The sequence below is a fragment of the Oncorhynchus gorbuscha genome, linkage group LG01 (assembly GCF_021184085.1).
Source record: "Oncorhynchus gorbuscha isolate QuinsamMale2020 ecotype Even-year linkage group LG01, OgorEven_v1.0, whole genome shotgun sequence".
NCBI lineage: Eukaryota > Metazoa > Chordata > Actinopteri > Salmoniformes > Salmonidae > Oncorhynchus > Oncorhynchus gorbuscha.
Genome location: NC_060173.1, coordinates 67,593,749 through 67,617,840, shown reverse-complemented (window position 1 = coordinate 67,617,840; position 24,092 = coordinate 67,593,749). Strand labels below are relative to the sequence as shown.

General features: G+C 43.6%; 1 protein-coding gene across 4 annotated transcripts in view; it reads left to right on the top strand.

The window, feature by feature from the left end:
• upf3a (UPF3A regulator of nonsense mediated mRNA decay) overlaps nt 1-23,405 on the top strand; it is a 39,505-nt gene extending 16,100 nt beyond the window's left edge. The window contains exons 5-11 of one of the 4 annotated variants that reach the window (XM_046328874.1): nt 9,868-9,978; nt 10,068-10,123; nt 10,228-10,386; nt 14,851-14,984; nt 17,351-17,636; nt 18,244-18,321; nt 22,441-23,405. In XM_046328874.1, coding sequence (XP_046184830.1) covers nt 9,868-9,978; nt 10,068-10,123; nt 10,228-10,386; nt 14,851-14,984; nt 17,351-17,636; nt 18,244-18,321; nt 22,441-22,614 — 998 coding nt within the window. In that variant the 3' untranslated portion in view covers nt 22,615-23,405. Of the gene's footprint in view, nt 1-9,867; nt 9,979-10,067; nt 10,124-10,227; nt 10,387-14,850; nt 14,985-17,350; nt 17,649-18,228; nt 18,322-22,440 lie in introns of all 4 variants that reach the window. The other 3 variants (XM_046328709.1, XM_046328792.1, XM_046328626.1) reach the window with 3 other exon arrangements.
• Nucleotides 23,406-24,092: the final 687 nt, after the last annotated feature.

Here is a 24,092-nt window from a genome sequence, read left to right as displayed (position 1 = left end):
TCACAGTCTGTGCCCTGTAGCGGCAAAGTGCAGACCTCACCCTCCTCCAGGTGCGCTCACAACGTTGGACAAACGCTTGAGCGGAGGGAACGCTGGACTCGGCAAGCTGGGATGAGAACAGAGGAGGCTGGTAACCCAGACTACTCTGAAACGGAGATAACCCGGTAGAAGACGAAGGAAGCGAGTTGTGAGCGTATTCTGCCCAGGGGAGCTGTTCTGCCCAAGACGCAGGGTTTCTGAAAGAAAGGCTGCGTAGTATGCGACCAATCGTCTGATTGGCCCTCTCTGCTTGACCGTTAGACTGGGGATGAAACCCGGAAGAGAGACTGACGGACGCACCAATCAAACGACAGAACTCCCTCCAAAACTGTGACGTGAATTGCGGGCCTCTGTCTGAAACGGCGTCTAACGGGAGGCCATGAATTCTGAACACATTCTCGATAATGATTTGTGCCGTCTCCTTAGCGGAAGGAAGTTTAGCGAGGGGAATGAAATGTGCCGCCTTAGAGAACCTATCGACAACCGTAAGAATCACAGTCTTCCCCGCAGACAAAGGCAGACCGGTAATGAAGTCTAGGGCGATGTGAGACCATGGTCGAGAAGGAATGGGGAGCGGTCTGAGACGACCGGCAGGAGGAGAGTTACCCGACTTAGTCTGCTCGCAGTCCGCACAAGCAGCCACGAAACGGCGCGTGTCACGCTCCTGAGTCGGCCACCAAAAGCGCTGGCGAATAGACGCAAGAGTGCCTCGAACACCGGGATGACCAGCTAACTTGGCAGAGTGAGCCCACTGAAGAACAGCCAGACGAGTGGAAACAGGAACGAAAAGGAGGTTACTAGGACAAGTGCGCGGCGACGCAGTGTGCGTGAGTGCTTGCTTAACCTGTCTTTCAATTCCCCAGACTGTCAACCCGACAACACGCCCATAAGGAAGAATCCCCTCGGGATCAGTAGAAGCCACAGAAGAACTAAACAGACGGGATAAGGCATCAGGCTTGGTGTTCTTGCTACCCGGACGGTAAGAAATCACAAACTCGAAACGAGCGAAAAACAACGCCCAACGAGCTTGACGGGCATTAAGTCGTTTGGCAGAACGGATGTACTCAAGGTTCTTATGGTCTGTCCAAACGACAAAAGGAACGGTCGCCCCCTCCAACCACTGTCGCCATTCGCCTAGGGCTAAGCGGATGGCGAGCAGTTCACGGTTACCCACATCATAGTTGCGCTCAGATGGCGACAGGCGATGAGAAAAATAAGCGCAAGGATGAACCTTATCGTCAGACTGGAAGCGCTGGGATAGAATGGCTCCCACGCCTACCTCTGAAGCGTCAACCTCGACAATGAATTGTCTAGTGACGTCAGGAGTAACGAGGATAGGAGCGGACGTAAAACGTTCTTTTAGAAGATCAAAAGCTCCCTGGGCGGAACCGGACCACTTAAAACACGTCTTGACAGAAGTAAGAGCTGTGAGAGGGGCAGCAACTTGACCGAAATTACGAATGAAACGCCGATAGAAATTAGCGAAACCTAAAAAGCGCTGCAACTCGACACGTGACCTTGGAACGGGCCAATCCCTGACAGCTTGGACCTTAGCGGAATCCATCTGAATGCCTTCAGCGGAAATAACGGAACCGAGAAAAGTAACGGAGGAGACATGAAAAGAGCACTTCTCAGCCTTTACGTAGAGACAATTCTCTAAAAGGCGCTGTAGAACACGTCGAACGTGCTGAACATGAATCTCGAGTGACGGTGAAAAAATCAGGATATCGTCAAGATAGACAAAAACAAAGATGTTCAGCATGTCTCTCAGAACATCATTAACTAATGCCTGAAAAACAGCTGCGCATTGGCGAGACCAAACGGCAGAACCCGGTACTCAAAATGCCCTAACGGAGTGTTAAACGCCGTTTTCCACTCGTCCCCCTCTCTGATGCGCACGAGATGGTAAGCGTTACGAAGGTCCAACTTAGTAAAGCACCTGGCTCCCTGCAGAATCTCGAAGGCTGATGACATAAGGGGAAGCGGATAACGATTCTTAACCGTTATGTCATTCAGCCCTCGATAATCCACGCAGGGGCGCAGAGTACCGTCCTTCTTCTTAACAAAAAGAACCCCGCCCCGGCCGGAGAGGAAGAAGGCACTATGGTACCGGCGTCAAGAGACACAGATAAATAATCCTCGAGAGCCTTACGTTCGGGAGCCGACAGAGAGTATAGTCTACCCCGAGGAGGAGTGGTCCCCGGAAGGAGATCAATACTACAATCATACGACCGGTGAGGAGGAAGGGAGTTGGCTCGGGACCGACTGAAGACCGTGCGCAGATCATGATATTCCTCCGGCACTCCTGTCAAATCGCCAGGTTCCTCCTGAGAAGTGGGGACAGAAGAAATGGGAGGGATGGCAGACATTAAGCACTTCACATGACAAGAAACGTTCCAGGATAGGATAGAATTACAAGACCAATTAATAGAAGGATTATGACATACTAGCCAGGGATGACCCAAAACAACAGGTGTGAAAGGTGAATGAAAAATCAAAAAAATAGTCTCACTGTGGTTACCAGATACTGTGAGAGTTAAAGGTAGTGTCTCAAATCTGATACTGGGAAGATGACTACCATCTAAGGCAAACATGGGCGTAGGCTTGTCTAACTGTCTGAAAGGAATGTTATGTTTCCGAACCCATGCTTCGTCCATGAAACAACCCTCAGCCCCAGAGTCAATCAAGGCACTGCATGTAGCACCCGAACCGGTCCAGCGTAGATGGACCGACATAGTAGTACAGGATCTAGATGAAGAGACCTGAGTAGTAGCGCTCACCAGTAGCCCTCCGCTTACTGATGGGCTCTGGCCTCTTACTGGACATGAATTAACAAAATGTCCATCAAATCCGCAATAGAGGCACAGGCGGTTGGTGATCCTCCGTTCCCTCTCCTTAGTCGAGATGCGAATCCCTCCCAGCTGCATGGGCTCAGTCTCAGAGCCAGAGGAGGGAGATGGTTGCGATGCGGAGCAGGGAAACACCGTTGATGCGAACTCTCTTCCACGAGCCTGGTGACGAAGATCTACCCGTCGTTCTATGCGGATGGCGAGAGCAATCAAAGAGTCCACACTGGAAGGAACCTCCCGAGAGAGAATCTCATCTTTGACCACTGTGTGGAGTCCCTCCAGAAAACGAGCGAGCAGCGCCGGCTCGTTCCAGTCACTAGAGGTAGCAAGAGTACGAAACTCTATAGAGTAATCCGTTATGGATCGATCACCTTGGCATAGGGAAGCCAGGGCCCTAGAAGCCTCCCCACCAAAAACTGAACGGTCAAAAACCCGAATCATCTCCTCTTTAAAGTTCTGGTAATTGTTAGAACAATCAGCCCTTGCCTCCCAGATAGCTGTGCCCCACTCTCTGGCCCGGCCAGTAAGGAGTGAAATGACGTAAGCAACCCGAGCTCTCTCTCTAGAGTATGTGTTGGGTTGGAGAGAGAACACAATCTCACACTGGGTGAGAAAGGAGCGGCACTCAGTGGGCTGCCCGGAGTAGCAAGGTGGGTTATTAACCCTAGGTTCTGGAGGCTCGGCAGGCCAGGAAGTAACAGGTGGCACGAGACGAAGACTCTGGAACTGTCCAGAGAGGTCGGAAACCTGAGCGGCCAGGTTCTCCACGGCATGGCGAGCAGCAGACAATTCCTGCTCGTGTCTGCCGAGCATGGCTCCTTGGATCTCGACGGCAGTGTTACGAGCCTCTGTAGTCGCTGGGTCCATTCCTTGGTCGGATCCTTCTGTTATGCAGGTGAATGAGGACCCAAAAGCGACTTGGCGAAAACAGAGTTTTTAATCCAGTAAGAAACTTTACAAAACAAAAAGCATAATACTACTCGTAAAGACGAGAACAGACTGGAGACTTGATCGAGAACTGCAGGTTGCCTCGGGAAGGCACTTGAACCTAGCAGACTCAGACACCTGCTCACCACGCAGCATCTGAGGGAAACACGACACGACAGGGCAAAACATAGACACAGCACGGTGAATTATAGATGAGGATCCGACAGGGCAGGTACGGAAAACAAGGAGAGAAATAGGGACTCTAATCAGGGAAAAGGATCGGGAACAGGTGTGGGAAGACTAAATGATGATTAGGGGAATAGGAACAGCTGGGAGCAGGAACGGAACGATAGAGAGAAGAGAGAGCGAGAGAGTGAGAGAGGGAGGGGGAAAGAGAGGGATAGAAAGAGGGAAAGAACCTAATAAGACCAGCAGAGGGAAACGAATAGAAGGGGAAGCACAGGGACAAGACATGATAATTAATGACAAAACATGACAGTTTGTTTGAATTTGGAGCCTTGCACTTTCACTGGCTGTTGTCAAATCGATCCGTTAACGTGATTTCAGCCGTAAGAACTTAAGAGGTATGTTTTCTGTTGGTCTTTGCTGAAGCTTGAATTGTGTGCCACCTGCATTGTCTCCTGAGTGAGTTTTCAGTGTTACTGTGATCCTTCCATTACCGTTTCCGATTAAAGTATGATTTTTATCCTTAACCACTGATTCCCCGTCTGGTGTCTTCTCTGCACCTGAGTCCAACCTCACCATGTCACAGCAAGCTTCAGCCAATAACATGGACCCAGCAGAGATAACCCAGATCAAGAATGTTGTAACCCACCAAGGAGCACTGCTTGGGAGGCTGCAAGAACAACTCTTCCAGATATCAGAAACCCTCCGGGCACTTACCGGCTCCCTCCAACCACAGTCCAACCCCAACTCAGGAGGAGCCAATGCCCAAGTCTCATCACCCAGTGCTACAGGTTTCTCCATAGTTCCTTCAGAAACACTGCACTTGGAACCCAAGATCCCAGCCCCCTGAGTGGTATGACGGCCACCCAGGAGGACGCAAGGGATTCCTCACCTCCTTGTTCCACACCAATCGGGCCATGAACGCCTACATAATCTCTCTACTCTCGGGCAAGGCCCTGACGTGGGCAATGGCGGTGTGGGAACAGCAGCCACCGTTCTGCAGCTCCATATTAGCCTTCACTGCGAAGAGTCTTTTGACCACCCAGTCAGTGGACAAGACGCGGCCAGCCGACTGTTCAACATCCGTCAAGGGGCCAGACCAGTGGCTGACTTCGCCATTGAGTTCCGCATCCTCGTCACCGAGAGTGGGTGGAATACGGAGGCATTGGTACCGATTCCATCAGGGGGGTTGTCAAACGCCATCAGAGGGTAAATGGGCAAGACAAAAGAGTTAAGTGCCTTTGAACAGGGTATGGTAGTAGGCTGGGTGGGTAAGGTGTTCTTAATGCTTTGTACACTCAGTGTATGCTGCTGTATAGTGGCAAGAGTAAATAACTGCATGTAACTTAGCAGCTAAAAAGAGCATGAAATAGCTAGACTGCCTGTTTGTATCAAGCTTATGTCTCTAATACTGACAACAAAGTTTGCATGAACATGTCAAGAATTTATGCCTATTCTGTGTAAAACATGTAAATAGCTTCATGTAGCCTACTTCCCTCCTGCAAAAGGAACATGACATCAAGCTCATGCTTACTGGGGCATGTAATGCAAAGTTGGAATTTTATTTTATCTTTGTAGTTTGTTGGAAATTGCGCTTATGCTTAATAGCCAGGGTTGGGTAGGTTACTTTCTAAATGTAATCCGTTACAAGTTACCTGTCCAAAACTGTAATCAGTAACCTAACTTTTAGATTACCCAAACTCAGTAACGTAATCTGATTACATTCAGTTACTTTTAGATTACTTTCCCATCAAGAGGCAGTAGAAGAAGACAAACATGTATGTTACCAATTGAACAACAACATTGCAGGATAAATAAATGTTGAAGTTTACAAAGCTGGCTGTATATGGATGTTAAATTGTACTTCATGGGTTGGTTGTGTCGGCTTCTTCGAACCCATCGCTTTCTACTACAAATAATAATTCGATTAAATTAGATATTTACATTAAAAACCAAAGTCTACCAGAATTCCAGTCATTTCAACTAAGGACTTATTAACCAGCCGTGCTCTGTTGTTTATGATTTTGTTGTCATGGAGGACTGATTGGGCTCATTGATTCGAGTTGAAAAATAAATGCTGCGCTCATGGAATGGCATGCTTTGAGCACTACTGAAAGTGCTATTTACATGTGAAAAAGGAATGCCATATGTGGCATTTGCTATAGGCCTATTGTTTATCTTTTTGTTGGTGGTGACACTTTGATACTTTGATCATATTGCAGCTGTTTAAAGGCCGAATCAATATATGAAACAATAACCAAATGGGGTGCCCCGCCTCTGTTTTGGTAAAAAGCTGAGGGATGGGTGTGGAGAAATGTAACCATACCTCATGATATCCATGATCTACATGATATACATTTACCATGTTTACAAACACTGGATAAAAATAAGCTTATATGTTGGGTTCTCGTGGAGTGTGACAGTTGAACTAAGCTCATGAGGCATTTCTAAGTTATATTCTTCAAGAATCAGTGTATGTGTAATATATATAATTTTTAAGTCCAAAATAGATGTAGCAACTACAGATTGCCGCTTTAAGTCTAATACAAGTGTGCGAGTTTGAGCATGTGTCCATTAGGCCTATGGATTTTTATTCCATAGGCTGGGATCCGCACTATGCAGCTGTTGCAAGAGTGCATTTTTCACTGGCTGTCCACCGGTTTCAAAAACAATGATTGATAGTCAACTTAAAGTTCTTGAATTCAACCATTATTGGGTTCAAATACACATTTAGATTTGTGAACAGCCATCCAGAACAACCACAATCTGTAAGGTGCAAATAGCTAAATGAGAGAGCAGCAGTGTGATTCACATTAATGTTCTATGCAGATATCAATAATAAGTGATATCCGTATCGACGTAGACTACACCACTGCACTCATACTTACCTCCAAGCGTTTATTCAAGTTGGATAATCTTTGGATGCCGACAGCAGTCGCACCATTGGAAGACATAGCTTGAACTGTAGCCAACAAAAGGACATTCCTGCTCTTTTACAGCGATCCATCAAACCCATTTGGTGTGTCATCAAAGTGGTCTCTGACTTGTGGTCAAACTTGCTCAGGTGGAACAAACTTGAATTTGCGTCTTTTTTCAATGCGGAGGCTGCATTCATTGTAGCTGGGGATTTTAACAAGAATAATCTGAAAACAAGACTCCCTAAATTTTATCAGCATATCGATTGCGCAACCAGGGCTGGAGAAACCTTGGATCATTGTTACTATAACTTCCGCGACGATATAAGGCCCTGCCCCGCCCTCCTTTCGGAAAAGCTGACCACGACTCCATTTTGTTGATCCCTGCCTACAGACAGAAACTAAAACAAGAAGCTCCCACGCTGAGGTCTGTCCAACGCTGGTCCGACCAAGCTGATTCCACACTCCAAGACTGCTTCCATCACGTGGACTGGGATATGTTTCGTATTGCGTCAGATAACGACATTGACGAATACGCTGATTCGGTGTGCGAGTTCATTAGAACGTGCGTTGAAGATGACGTTCCCATAGCAATGATTAAAACATTCCCTAACCAGAAACCGTGGATTGATGGCAGCATTCGTGTGAAACTGAAAGCGCAAACCACTGCTTTTAATCAGGGCAAGGTGACTGGTAACATGACCGAATACAAACAGTGCAGCTATTCCCTCCGCGGCTATCAAACAAGCTAAGCGTCAGTATAGAGACAAAGTAGAATCCCAATTCAACGGCTCAGACACAAGAGGTATGTGGCAGGGACTACAAGAAGAAAACCAGCCCAGTCACGGACCAGGATGTCTTGCTCCCAGGCAGAATGCTACACTCGACCCCGCCCTGTGCAACTGGGTACTGGACTTTCCTGACGGGCCGCCCCCAGGTGGTGAGGGTAGGCAACAACATCTCCACCCCGCTGATCCTCAACACTGGGTCCCCACAAGGATGCGTTCTGAAAGCTCTCCTGTACTCCCTGCTCACCCACGACTGCGTGGCCACGCACGCCTCCAACTCAATCATCAAGTTTGCGGATGACACAACAGTGGTAGGCTTGATTACCAACAACGACGAGACGGCCTACAGGGAGGAGGTGAGGGCCCTCGAATGTGGTGTCAGGAAAATAACCTCACACTCAACGTCAACAAAACTAACGAGATGATTGTGGACTTCAGGAAACAGCAGAGGGAACACTCCCCTATTCACATCGATTAAACAGTAGTGGAGAGGGTAGTAAGTTTTAAGTTCCTCGGCATACACATCACAGACAAACTGAATTGGTCCACTCACACAGACAGCATCATGAAGAAGGCGCAGCAGCGCCTCTTCAACCTCAGGAAGCTGAAGAAATTTGGCTTGTCACCAAAAGCACTCACAAACTTCTACAGATGCACAATCGAGAGCATCCTGGCGGGCTGTATCACCGCCTGGTACGGCAACTGCTCCGCCCACAACCGTAAGGCTCTCCAGAGGGTAGTGAGGTCTGCACAACGCATCACCGGGGGCAAACTACCTGCCCTCCAGGACACCTACACCACCCAATGTTACAGGAAGGCCATAAAGAACATCAAGGACAACAACCACCCGAGCCACTGCCTGTTCACCCCGCTATCATCCAGAAGGCGAGGTCAGTACAGGTGCATCAAAGCTGGGACCGAGAGATTGAAAAACAGCTTCTATCTCTAGGCCATCAGACTGTTAAACAGCCACCACTAACATTGAGTGGCTGCTGCCAACACACTGACACTGACTCAACTCCAGCCACTTTAATAATGGGAATTGATGGGAAATGATGTAAAATATATCACTAGCCACTTTAAACAATGCTACCTAATATAATGTTACATACCCTACATTATTCATCTCATATGCACACGTATATACTGTACTCTATCATCTACTGCATCCTTATGTAATACATGTATCACTAGCCACTTTAACTATGCCACTTTGTTTACATACTCATCTCATATGTATATACTGTACTCGATACCATCTACTGTATCTTGCCTATGCTGCTCTGTACCATCACTCATTCATATATCTTTATGTACATATTATTTATCCCCTTACACTGTGTATAAGACAGTAGTTTTGGAATTGTTAGTTTGATTACTTGTTGGTTATTACTGCATTGTCGGAACTAGAAGCACAAGCATTTCGCTACACTCGCATTAACATCTGCTAACCATGTGTATGTGACAAATAAAATTTGATTTGAATGTCATTGAGAAAACAGAGAAGTGTCAAAGATGTTTGTTTTTCTCGCAAACATCCTTTCTGAATTTAAAAGTAATCCTCAAAGTAATCAAATAAGAATTTGTTCTTAACTGACTTGCCAAGTTAAATAAAGGTTAAATTAATAAATGTTTTTTTTAAATATAGTTTTTCAAAAGTTTGTGTAATCTGATTACTATCTTTTTGCTGGTAATGCCACAGATTACTGTTAGTTTTTTGTAATCCCTTACATGTAACAGATTACATGTAATCCTTTACTCCTCGACCTTGTTAATAGCTTACTGAGGGAATAGTTCAAAGAGTTTTGTTTACAATATGATCAAGGAGGGGGGAGCGGCAGCGGGGCACTGAGCACAGCAGCGGAGTTGGCACTCAGCTATGTAAAAATGCGCAGAAATATCTGTATTTTTATCTTGGGCAAATTGGGATACAGTGAAGGATAAACGTAACATACTTTTCTATTTTGTGAATAGAGATACGCAGCTATTATGTCAATCACCATTAGCGTGGCCCCGCCCAATAACGTTACCGCCTGTCATCTTGAGCTTTTAAACTCAATCTTTACCCACATTTTTCTTTACCACTACATCCTTTTGTAACAAAGTGACTGTTTTGACATCCTCCCTCTTCTTGACTCATCCTTACCCTTCTCCCCCTTGCAGACCCGGAGTACCGGCGGTTTCTGGAGAACTACTCCTGTGATGAGGAGAAGTCCATGGCCAACCCCGAAACCCTGCTGGGAGAGATAGAGGCCAAGACAAAGAAACTCATAGGTATTGGATCAATCAGTCAGTCAGTCTATCAACCAATAAGTCAGGCAATCAATCAATCTGACTTTACATTATATCTGATTGAATTTCAGCCAAAAGAACAACACCTCTTCTGGAGTACATCAAGAATAAGAAACTTGAGAAGCATGTAAGAGTAATGTAACTGTGAGAAATAATGCATTTACCGTTGCCCTTTGTGGACTCCTGTCCAGATGTAGATCAACTCTCAAAAAATATGCAATTTCTCTGTAGAGGATAAGAGAAGAGAAGAGAGAGGAGCGTCGACGCAGGGAGCTGGAGAAGAAACGGCAGAGGGAGGAGGAGAAGAGGAAACGGAGGGAGGAGGAGAGACGCAAACGCAAGGAGGCGGATAAACAGAAGAAACTATCGGAGAAGGAGATCAAGATCAAGGTGGTCACTGGTTCTGTTGACACAAAGTTAAAACCAAATAACATTTGTGACCGACCCATTCGATTCTGTCTTATGTACCAACATTTTATATTGTGTTTTTTACATTGGATTAAAGCGGAGACACAGAGCTAGAAAATGGTATATCATACACTACAGTTGAGGAACAATGGTTAACGTAATTCTGCTATGAAAGTTGATAAACTTGTAACCTCCCTTTTGAGAAAATGGCCCTTGAATGGTTTGGTACACCTAGTGGAGAGCTCAACTTTGTCTACACCCATTTAGCATCGTTCCCACCCTCTAACCTTTAGCCCCACCCATCTCTTTAAGGATTCAAATGTGAGGCCATATACTAAACAACTAAAGATTTCAAGACTGAAAGTTGGTTTATACTACGGGTGTGTCGTAAATTTAATCTGCGGTGCCAGAGTGTGCTCATAGTGCGCTCTGGGTATTCGTAAACTAAGAGCATTGCCAGATTGTCCGTTCATAAATTCAGAGCTTTTCACTCTCACTCTAGCAGAGCTGGTTAGGCTTTTTTATGTTATCCAGAGCGTTAGTTACTGCAACTGTGCTGTTGGCAACAATTTAAATACGTTTTTTTTGCCAACGTTTGCTGACACCGGCCATATTCAACAGGTGTTGAGTGTTCACAAATGGTCAGTTATTCTGCGCTCTGGCACACTCAGACGAGAGTGTTCTGAAATCAGAGTAGATAGCCAGAGCGAATTTACCAGCTACGTCTATCGAGTGGCTCAGTGGTCTAAGGCAATTGGATACTGTGAAATTGGGGAGAAAAGGGTATATAGAAAAAATATATATTTTTTTACCTTTATTTAACCAGGCAAGTCAGTTAAGAACAAATTCTTATTTTCAATGACGGCCTAGGAACAGTGGGTTAACTGCCTTGTTCAGGGGCAGAACGGCAGATTTGTACCTTGTCAGCTCGGGGGTTTGAACTTGCAACCTTCCAGTTACTAGTCCAACGCTCTAACCACTAGGCTATCCTGCCGCCCCATATACACTACTCATATATATACACTGCTCAAAAAATAAAGGGAACACTAAAATAACACATCCTAGATCTGAATGAATGAAATATTCTTATTAACCTCTTCAACCTATGGGGGGCGCTATTTCATTATTGGATTTAAAAAACGTGCCCGTTTTAAGCGCAATATTTTGTCACAAAAAGATGCTCGACTATGGATGTAATTGACAGCTTTGGAAAGAAAACACTCTGACGTTTCCAAAACTGCAAAGATATTATCTGTGAGTGCCACAGAACTGATGCTACAGGCGAAACCAAGATGAAACTTCAAACAGGAAATGAGCAGAATTTTTGAGGCTCTGTTTTCCATTGTCTCCTTATATGGCTGTGAATGTTTCCTGAATGAGCCTATGCTTTCTGCCGTTTGCACAAGGTGTCTGCAGCATTGTGACGTATTTGTAGGCATATCATTGGAAGATTGGCCAGAAGAGACTACATTTACCAGGTGTCCACCCAGTGTCCTTTGTCTAAATTGGTGCGTAATCTTCAGCTGCAGGCATTTTCCCATGGAATTCAGAGGAGAAAGTACACTTCCACGAACGATATATCATCGAAGAGATATGTGAAAAACACCTTGAGGATTGATTCTAAACAACGTTTGCCATGTTTCAGTCGATATTATGGAGTTAATTTGGAAAAAAGTTTGGCGTTTTGATGACTGAATTTTTGGGTTTTTTTGGTAGCCAAACGTGATGTACCAAACGGAGCGATTTCTCCTATACAAAGAATCTTTTTGGACAAACTGAACATTTGCTATCTAACAGAGTCTCCTCATTGAAAACATCTGAAGTTCTTCAAGGGTAAATTATTTTTATTTGAATGCTTTTCTGTTTTTTGTGAAAATGTTGCCTGCTGAATGCTAACGCTAAATGCTACGCTAGCTATCAATACTGTTACACAAATGCTTGTTTTGCTCTGGTTGAGAAGCATATTTTGAAAATCTGAGATGACAGTGTTGTTAACAAAAGGCTATGCTTGAGAGCTAGCAGATTTATTTCATTTGCGATTTTCATGAATAGTTAACGCTGCGTTATGGTAATGAGTTGAGTTGGGACTGTAGTCACGATCCCGGATCCGGGATGGCTCGACACAAGAAGTTAAATACTTTTTTCTTTACATAGTTGAATGTGCTGACAACAAAATCACACAAAAATGATCAATGGAAATCAAATTGATCAACCCATGGAGGTCTGGATTTGGAGTCACACTCAAAATTAAAGTGGAGAACCACACTACAGGCTGATGCAACTTTGATGTAATCAAAACAAGTCAAAATTAGGCTCAGTAGTGTGTGTAGCCTCCACGTGCCTGTATGACCTCCCTACAACGCCTGGGCATGCTCCTGATGAGGTGGCGGATGGTCTCCTGAGGGATCTCCTCCCAGACCTGGACTAAAGCATCCGCCAACTCCTGGACAGTCTGTGGTGCAACGTGGCGTTGGTGGATGGAGCGAGACATGCTGTCCCAGATGTGTTCAATTGGATTCAGGTCTGGGGAACGGGCGGGCCAGTCCATAGCATCAATGCCTTCCTCTTGCAGGAACTGCTGACATACTCCAGCTACATGAGGTCTAGCACTGTCTTGCATTAGGAGGAACCCAGGGCCAACCGCACCAGCATGTGGTCTCACAAGGGGTCTGAGGATCTCATCTCGGTACCTAATGGCAGTCAGGCTACCTCTGGCGAGCACATGGAGGGCTGTGCGGCCCCCCAAAGAAATGCCACCCCACACCTTGACTGACCCACCGCCAAACCGGTCATGCTGGAGGATGTTGCAGGCAGCAGAACGTTCTCCACGGCGTCTCCAGACTGTCGCGTCTGTCACGTGCTCAGTGTGAACCTACTTTCATCTGTGAAGAGCACAGGGCGCTAGTGGCGAATTTGCCAATCTTGGTGTTCTCTGGCAAATGCCAAACGTCCTGCACGGTGTTGGGCTGTAAGCACAACCCCCACCTGTGGACGTCGGGACCTCATAGCACCCTCATGGAGTCTGTTTCTGACCGTTTGAGCAGACACATGCACATTTGTGGCCTGCTGGAGGTCATTTTGCAGGGCTCTGGCAGTGCTCCTCCTGCTCCTCCTTGCACAAAGGCGGAGGTAGCGGTCCTGCTGCTGGGTTGTTGCCCTCCTACGGCCTCCTCCACGTCTCCTGATGTACTGGCCTGTCTCCTGGTTGCGCCTCCATGCTCTGGACACTACGCTGACAGACACAGCAAACATTCTTGCCACAGCTCGCATTGATGTGCCATCCTGGATGAGCTGCACTACCTGAGCCACTTGTGTGGGTTGTAGACTCCGTCTCATGCTACCACTAGAGTGAAAACACCGCCAGCTTTCAAAAGTGACCAAATCATCAGCCAGGAAGCATAGGAACTGAGAAGTGGTCTGTGGTTATCACCTGCAGAACCACTCCTTTATTGGGGGTGTCTTGCTAATTACCTATAATTTCCACCTGTTGTTTATTCCATTTGCACAACAGCATGTGAAATTTATTGTCAATCAGTGTTGCTTCCTAAGTGGACAGTTTGATTTCACAGAAATGTGATTGACTTGGAGTTACATTGTGTTGTTTAAGTGTTCCCTTTATTTTTTTGAGCAGTGTACAAAAAAACAAAAAATAATAATAAATTGTTTGAAGATGTAATCTGGAGAAAGGTGTTTTATACAACAGCCTTCTCAGTGGTCTCTTTTTGACTCAGTCTGCATATTTGCAAACAAACACCAGAATTTCCTCATCTCCTTAGCTATCATGCTCTAATTCCACTGATTTCAAAACTCGGTCCTTCAGAAAGTGGAGAGCAACATTTATGTAGTTCTATTATGTGGTATCTTTCAAAAAAGACATCTTAGAAAGGAATATCTACTCATACTGACCAGCTCATGTTATAGACAGAAGCGTGCTACATTGCAGACCAATCTGAACTCCTCTCTTGGCATGTCCAACACACTCATTATCTCAGCCAATCATGGCTAGCAGGAAGGTTGCCAACTTTTTCTGTGGCTAAACCGACTTGGCTCGTGATTTAACCATTTTATTTGTATTTACAGATGGCATGCATGTTTTTTATTAAGGCATATGAAAGTCCACATGTTCCAGAAGGCATTTCTGCCAAAAAAAAAACACATTTAGATCAAAATAAAAAAAATGATTTTCAAAGGGGTCTCTAGTGGCGCACGACATCCACCTAGTTTTCTGGAACGTGTCCCATTTTGAGTGGTATATGCACATTCACCAAATGAAAGCTTTTAGGAAGCCCTTTGTGAGCTGGATTTTGTTAGTCCAGTTAACTATTAGTCAGACAGTAATTTCGGTACCCAGAGTTAAGGCTGTGACCAGATTTTAGAGTTAGTGACTGTTTTGTTAATAACTGTTGGTAGTTGTTGGGTACTAAGTGTGTTTTGGGCTTGCCTCAGCTCCTGAAGAAGAGTGACTGGGACGATGATGTGGACTCTGACAGGCTCAAGGACAAAGGAGACAGTGGGGACACAGAGAGGGCCAAGTGGGACAAACCCAGTGGGCACATGAAGTCAAGGGAAACCAAGGACCCGTAAGGAGCTTTTAATGCACTATTCATGATATTTTTGTTTTATATCAGTCTCTGATGCTTTGTTTTTCTCAGTTATGAGAAACCCAAATTGAAGTTAGCTAGTGGTAAAGGACGAGATTTATTCTATACTGTGAGTTTTCTATCCTTATCACAGTGGATGCCACATTTGGCTTTGACCAACCTGGAGCCTTTACAGTTTTGTGACAAAACCAATGTTTCTAGCCAAGGCCTGGTCATAATCTGATACCACACCCCTCCAGTGTCATACCTAGGGCTGTTGCAGTGTTCTTATTAACACCACACTGGCAGTAATGAGTCATGACCGCAGTAAAATTATACAGTGACTTTTGAGTCACGGTAATCTCCTTTTATGCACTCAGGTCATGTGTTGGTAGTACCCTAACGAACATTAGGTGGCTAATGGCCTGGTACTCAGGGGTCTATTGTCCCTTTAAACACTCTGACATCAATGCAAATGCAATTGAAAATCACAACACTTATTATCAAAACAATATCATGCTTTCAAAACTCACCCCACTGTGATGATACATTTGAAGAAAGAAGTTCAACAGCAGGTTGAAACTGAGTGAAAAACATGGTCGGTCATTGTGGATGTTGTTTCAAAGCCTAACACAACAAAATGGACAACGCCTTCTAAGGTGATGATTAATTCAAAACAACCACATGCATATTAGAGCTTATGCATATGCATAAGAGGCCAAGCTCGGGAAAAAAAACTGAATTAAAATAATGATTGTGCTGTTATACAATACATAGCCTACTGATTTAATATGTCTTTGGTACATAATTGGTCTAGCATTTAGGCCTACTCCAAAATTAAACACATTGTATTATTATGCAAACTGGATGGCCTGGGTTACCTCATGCTACACTCCAAAATGTATATCCAGGAGTCTAGGAGAGAATGTATACACCTAGGCGATGTTGTTGGTTCATTGATTGTGCAGGGTTCTTACAGTTGTGGTAAATTTGTATATGATGTTGAATAGCCTAGTAATAGGGATTTTTTTTATTTTTCATAATTAATAGGCTGACATATTAACGTTACCTTTTAGCTACAAAATATCTCACCACCAATCGTTTCCATCTGCTCCTCTCCTTTATTCCTTTCTCAAGTGTGCAGAGGGGATGACAACAGTTCAGTGAAATATGTTTTGTTGTGAAAACATGTTACTATCATTGTTACCGACAGATTTCATTTGGTTTCCCAAATTAAGCATTGGGTAGCTGCATGAATAGAGTTTGAGCCCATGGCATCCACAAAATTGCCTGTTGTGTAGCGAGTGAAACAGTGGTTGATATTTGGAGTGAGATAAGGGTTCTTGTATTTATTTCTCAGCTGCTCATATTAAGCATAGCTCCCCTACAAAACCCAATTAACCAAGTAGCCTATCCGGCGTAAATGAAAAACGGACCACAGGAAAACACGTGGCCACTTTTCGCTATTCGAGTGTGGATGACGTGTTTTCCCCCCTGTCCCTGCTCAATGGGCCATTCTAAATTGAGACTAATTTGACATATTAGTAAAGACAAGATTCAATTGAGAATAGTCTGATGGGTGAAAATATGATCACTTGATGAGAGAACAGCTGTGCAACCTGATGCAAGGAACAGAGAGCAAGCTTTTTCCCCCGACTTTCTCAAATCATCAATAGCCTGTAGTCGCATCATGCACCCCATATGTGTTTTGATTTCTAAGACATTTTAAGGAAGTATCATTCACAACTAAAGTTGCCAACTAACTCTAAATGTAATGTACAGGACCTGCTTCAAATGATCACTTTTACACTCAACATAGCCACAACATATGCACACTTTCTCCGGAATGGGAAAAATCTCCTTTCTATTTCTGTCACGTTCTGACCTTTATTTCCGTTGTTTTGTCTTTATTTTGTATGGTCAGGGCGTGAGTTGGGGTGGGCAGTCTATGTTTGGTTTCTGTTTCGGCCCAGTATGGTTCTCAGAGGCAGGTGTCGTTAGTTGTCTCTGATTGAGAATCATACTTAGGTAGCCTGGGTTTCACTGTTGGTTTGTGGGTGTTTTGTTTCCATGTCAGTGTTTCCATGCCATGCCACGCGGTACTGTTTCGGTTTCGATCCATGTTCACGTTTATTGTTTTGTTTTTTCATAGTGTTCAGTTTATTTATTAAAGTAATCATCATGAACACTTACCACGCTGCATCTTGGTCCGATCCTTACTCCTCTTCAGACGAAGAGGAGATCTGCCGTTACAATTTCATTCAGCTAAGTTCAGGCTTTTGCATTGACAATAACCAGCTGACAAAATGTAATGTCACAGCCCTAGTCATAACCAGTCTAACTGTGCTTCCCTTTCCTGCCACTAGGGGTCAGATGGAGAGCGATAAGGAGCAGAGAGAGCACGGCCGCAGGCAGAGAGACAAAGACCACAGAGGAAGAGACGAGGAGAGGAAACGACAGCGCCACCACTACGAGTTCGACAAGTCCATGCGGTGCAAGGAGGATACCAAGTGGGGTAAAGGCTACTGCCAGGACCGGGCAAAGAAAGATTGCCAATACCACAGCTCCTACTCCTACGACACGTGCGACAAGGTGGGCAAGGAGGTCAGAGAGGACATTGTCGGTAGCAGGAAGGACCGCGTCCGGAACAAGGTGAGTGACAAGGTGAGCAAGAGAGGTAGGTTGTTGTTTTGTGTTTTGTGGTTGATTTTTATTTAAAGAACAATGATCATATAAGTAGGTTACACCTTTATTATTGTGTAATTATTCCTGAAAGTACAATATAACAAGTATTGTTGCCAGTTTTGTGTCCTTTGGAATTCTTTGAGGATTTCAACCTGTCGTTATACCGATTTTTAAAAATATTTTCAAGTAAACAAAGGTTGTTTTATGTTGTGATATATTCTGTTTTTTTTACGACACAACCCCACCACACACATTTCCAGCTGCTTGTCACACTGCTTGTACAACCTAGTCTGTGTTTCATCAGCTGTGCAAACAGACAGTGCTATACTGTTGCAGGGAAGTGGAGACATTTACACTTCAATATAACATTATTGTCCACGAGATGAAAGATTTACAAGCTAAAGATGATCAAAGGTACAGTCATCATACATTGTATTAAAAACAGTGAGAATTGCAGTACATGTGCACTACACATAATAACACACATACAGACATACAAACTCACATGTATAAATACCTTGACATATGACATATTTGTATGTAACCCCCATTGATACAGGCCTGTGTCTCTCAGTCTGTGTTAACCTATCAGGACAGAAGGACGTCCCAGTCAGAGGGGCCACACCGGATACGAGGGGCTCTGCCAAACAAGGTATAGTCAGCTAGTCTTTCCACCACCGGCCAAGGTACAGCTATAGCTAGCCTTTCTACATTGGGGATGAGGAGGGGCACACAAGGTATAGATGTATAGCTACTCTTCTACCCTTTGGTCCTTTCTACCTAGGTGGCATATCTGTTTTCAAATAGTTTTGCTGCCTTTCAAATACCTTTTAAGGTTTGGTTGAGCCTGCCTGGAGTGCCAGAAGAGAGCAGGGTTTGCACTTTTGGGAGTACTCTATTGCATCAGGCAAGCTCAATTAAGAGCTGATAAAGAAGAAAAAAATACTATTTGAAAATCTGCTAGTACACCTAGTTTTTCTATAGTGAGTGAGGTTTACTAGCCAATGGACTGCTAGTCTTACTAGTAGCCTTTCTATAGTTAGATCGTACCACAAAAAAAGTGTGTTTTGCGTCCCTTTGACATTTTAAGTAGAAATTGTGCACCAATTTTAACTTTAAAAAGCCAATTATATTAAATTAAGTTACTTTTAATAAAAACCGCATGGAAAATTCAGTAAATCTGATTTTTAATATGAATGAATACTTGCTAAAGTAAATTCAGAATTTTAACATTTCCCTCTGTGCATCCTGTTACTTCTAGGAACATTGTAACCCGCTTCACCCCAAAATGTCCCTCATTTTAAGGTCAATCCTTTTATGTGAACTGAACTGTTGTTTTAATATGGCCAAACTATTCCTTTAAACCTTTTTTTTTTAAATCCTTAGAAACATTGAACATGTAATTGTCGAATCATAGTGTAAAAGCAGGTGAGCTGGTTCTACTCTTTTTGGCCATTTTCTAGTGTTTTGTGGTGGACATCTAAGTGGGACGAACAAAACACATCACCCCTGTTACCCATACATCGGAAGACAGGCTACAAATGTTTTAACAAATTTCAATTGTTTTGTGAAGTTTGCAATTAGTCAATTGCCCCTCCCTGTTGCACACAACAAGCTTCCATTACCCCTGTCACAATGGGATTTATGGCTGATTTAAGATTAAATCATGAACCCTGTTACAATCAACCCTGTTACTTTATTTGTTCCTTAATAAGCACTTGCTATAGTATTTTTCTTGAGATGGTAAAACATGTTTTTATTAACTTGAACGTGTGCTCTTTATGGAAATGTTGAAATTAGGGGATTTTCTTTTTCTTTTACCAAGGTACACTACCCGAAAGGTACTAAATTGGTGGAATGACCCAGTTGCTTTACTACTGAAATAAGTGAAGGCATCCCACCACATCTTTTGGAGGCTCCATTTTCAATGACATAAAGATAAATTAATATACACTGAGTGTACAAAACATTAAAAACACCTTCCTAATATTGAGTTGAACCCCCCCCCCATTTTGCCCTCAGAACAACCTCAATTTAGCAGGGCATGGAATCTACAAGGAGTCGAAAGCAGTCCACAGGGATGGTGGCCCATGTTGACTCCAATGCTTCCCACAGTTGTGTCAAGTTGGCTGGAGATCCTTTGGGTGGTGGACCATTCTTGATACACACGGAAAACTGTTGAGCGTTGCAGTTCTAGACACAAACCGGTGCCCCTGGCACCTACTACCATACCCTGTGACTCTTGCCCAGTCACCCTCTGAATGGCACACATACACAATCCATTTCTCAATTGTCTCAATGCTTAAAAATCCTTCTTTAACCTGTTTCCTCCCCTTCATCTACACTGATTGAAGTGGATTTATCAAGTGACATCAATAAGGGATCATATCTTTCACCTGGATTCACCTCGTTAGTTTGTCATGGAAAGAGCCGGTGTTCTTAATGTGTTGTACACTCAGTGTAGACAGTTCCATTCTCAAAGATTAAAATAAATATATTGTACGATACAGAACTAGCACAAAAAACATTGGCCTCTTACGGTAAACTCCGAGACAGGTTGCATTTTCTTTTTGTCCCCTTTCAGTACAGTTGGCATCAAATCACTTGCTGATAATGTTACATAAAACTTTTCAAGGGTCTATAATTTTCATTAAACACAATCAAAGTTAATTAACATAGGCCCTAGATGCCTTTAAATTGCTCAACTTATAGGCATGGCATATTTTTTTCAATGTGTTATTGCGCTCCAAAAGGATAACTTGAAATAACATGATGTGGGGTAATTGAATGATCAAAAAGAAAAATCCGTGACTATTTATCTGCCTATGTGGTTATGCAGTGCCTTCAGATAGTATTCACACCCCATGTATTATTACACATTTTGTTGCATTACAGCCTGAATTTGAAATGGATTACACACAATACACCATAATGCCAAAGTGGAATTGTGTTTTTCCTATTTTTTTTCTCTCAAATCAATGGAAAGATGAAATGTCTTGAGTCAATAAGTATTCAACCCCTTTGTTATAGCAAGCCTAAATAAGTTGAAATGTAAAAATGTGCTTAACGACTCACATAATACGTCGGACTCACTATGTGTGAAATAACAGCGTTTAACATTATTTTTGAATGACTACCTCATCTCTGTACGCCACACATGCGAAGATCACACAATTGCAAAGATCACTCAATAATTGAGAAGTGAAATTCAAACACAGATTCAACCACAAAGACCAGGGAGGTTTTCCAATGCCCTGCAAAGTAGGGCACCTATTGGTCGATGGGTAAAAAAATAACGACACTGAATATCCCTTTGAGCATGGTAAAGTTATTAATTAACACTTTGGATGGTGTATCAATACACCCAGTCACTACAAAGATTACAGCCATCCTTCCTAACCACTCAGCGATTTCACCATGAGGCCAATGGTGACATTAAAACTGTTTCCAAGTTTAATGGCTGTGATAGGAGAAACATTTGGATGGATCAACAACATTGTAGTTACTCCACAATACTAACCTAATTGACAGAATGAAAAGACGGAAGCCTGTACAGAACAAAAATATTCCAAAACATCCTGTTTGCAATAAGGCACTGAAGTACTGCAAGATATGTGGCAAAGCTATTTACTTTCTGTCCTGAATACAAAGTGTTATGTTTGGGGCAAATCCAATATAATACATTACTGAGTACCACTCTCCATATTTTCAAGCATAGTGTTGGCTGCATCATGTTATGGGTATGCTTGTATTCGTTAAGGACTGGGGAGTTGTTCAGGATAAAAGAGAAATGCAATGGAGCTAAGCACAGACAAAATCCTATAGGAAATCATGGTTCAGTCTACTTTCCATGAGACACTGGGAGATGAATTCCACCTTTCAGCAGGACAATAACCTAAAACACAAAGCCAAATCTACACTAGAGTTGCTTATCAAGTGGACAGTGAATGTTCCTGAGTGGCCGAGTAACAGTTTTGACTTAAATCTACTTGAAAATCTATGGCAAGACCTGAAAATGGTTGTCTAGCAATGATCAACAACCAATTTGACAGAGCTTGAAGAATTTGGAGAATAATAATAGCCAAATGTTGCACAATCCAGATGTAGAAAGCTCTTAGAGACTTACCCAGAAACACTCACAGCTATAAACGCTGCCAAAGGTGTTTCTAACACTATCCAGATGTAGAAAGCTCTTAGAGATTTACCCAGAAACACTCACAGCTATAAACACTGCCAAAGGTGTTTCTAACACTATCCAGATGTGGAAAGCTCTTAGAGACTTACCCAGAAACACTCACAGCTATAAACACTGCCAAAGGGGATTCTAACACTATCCAGATGTGGAAAGCTCTTAGAGACTTACCCAGAAACACTCACAGCTATAAACGCTGCCAAAGGTGCTTCTACAAAGTATTGCATCAGAGGTGTTGAATACTTATGTAAATGAGATATTTCTGTATTTCATATTCAATAAATGTGCTGAATAGAAACATCAAACCATTCTTACAACCCCAAAGCTTGTGAATGTGGCGCAGGAACCACTGACTCACGACCAATTTTCTACTCTGAGACGCTTTGTTGATATGGCCTCTGGAATTAAAAGAAAGCGCAATGTAGAATCTCCATTGAGATTGCTTTTTAGTCCAGGACTTGTCAATCTGTGTCCAGTAAAATATAGTATAGTTTAGCACCCATTTTGTGTTAGCAGTGAGTTTGTGCTGTTATTGTAACCGAGATCTCTCTGTGTTTCTGCCTCTTTCTCTCCATACAGGACCGGCCTGCCATGCAGCTCTACCAGCCAGGCGCACACAATCGCAAGCGCGTGAGCTCTGCGATGAAAGGTTATGAGCTTCCCATGAACCACTCGCCAGAACACGCGGCGGCGGACCACTGCTACGAGGCCGTCGCCATGGAAACGGGCTCGGAAAAGAGCGGAGACGAGTAGTCCAGTCTGTCTACTCTGATAAGCCTTTCACAATATTTACGCCTATGAATTATGAAGCCTTTATGTGCTGGTTTTGATGATATAAATGCTTCAAAATTCACAAAAAGTGACGTGAGCTGATGAAGATGATCTCATAGAACCCCTGTTTACCACATAATTATTTTTTTCCGTTTATGAAAAAAAAACATGAACTTCTCCATAGGCTTTGATGAGCCATGGCGGAGTTATTAGTGCCTACAAAAACACGACATTACTATTGCTCTCTATCGGACTGCCAGATTGTAGGCTTGTGTGTTACTAAACGGCATGCATGCACAAGGCTTTGGGGTTGATGGAGCTGCACTCGCCGTTGAAATCATTTAAACTTTACAACGATTCTGGGTCAAACCTTTGCGTAAATAATTTCAAAAGGATTTGAAGATTGGGTCACCCATGATTGGGGTAGGAGAGTAACAAAGATCAATCATTCCCAATACATAATGGAAATCTTTTCATCTTGTTCTCCTTTGTTGTATTCTGTACTTCACAGAGAATTTTCTCTGGACGCGATTAGATTGTGTTTTGTCAAGCATGACGGGACTGAAGCTAAAGGAAGTTGTTTGTTTCTTGCTTGTGTGTTATTCTCATGTTGTGTCACCCCTGGGTACAATAGCACAGTCATTTGTATGTGCATTTATTATGGATCCCCATTAAGCAGCTACTCTTCCTGGGGTCCGTAAAAATTAAGGCAGTTATACATAAAAAAAAAATAGAATACATTTATAACAGGTTTCACAACACACTAAGTGTGTGCCCTCAGGCCCCTACTCCACTACCACATATCTACAACACAAAATCATGTGTACGTGTATGTATAGTGTGTATGTTATTGTGTGTGTGTGCGCATGTGTCTGTGCCTATGTGGGTGTTGCTTCACAGTCTCCGCTGTTCCATAAGGTGTATTTCTATCTTCTTTTTAAATCTGATTCTACTGCTTGCATCACACGCAAGCCTACATCAGTTACCTGATTTGGAATAAAGTTCCATGTAGTCATTGCTCTATGTATAAGGGCACAAGGCGAGACCCAAATGCCGACACAGGAGGAAGATGGTAGAGCGCCGATATTTATTATAACAAAGGGAGTAGGCAAAGGCAGGTCGGGGACAGGAAAGAGTTCATACACCAGGTCAGAGTCCAAACAGTACCAGACGATAGGTAGTCTCGAGGTCAGGCCAGGCAGGGGTCAGAAACCAGGCCCGAGTCCAAAACAGTACAAGGGGATAGGCAGGCTTGTCACAGCCTACTAGGAGTGGTTTGTTGGAATCAAGCGCAGAGAGCAGAGTTCGGTAAATCACGCCAACATACAGGGCGCAAAAAACAGACCAGCCCAAACACAGGACCAAACAGTCCGGAGAATACAAACATGAAACCAAAACCAACAGAGTAACAAAAAAACAATCTCGCACAAAAGAAGGGCGGGTCAAACTACTACATATAG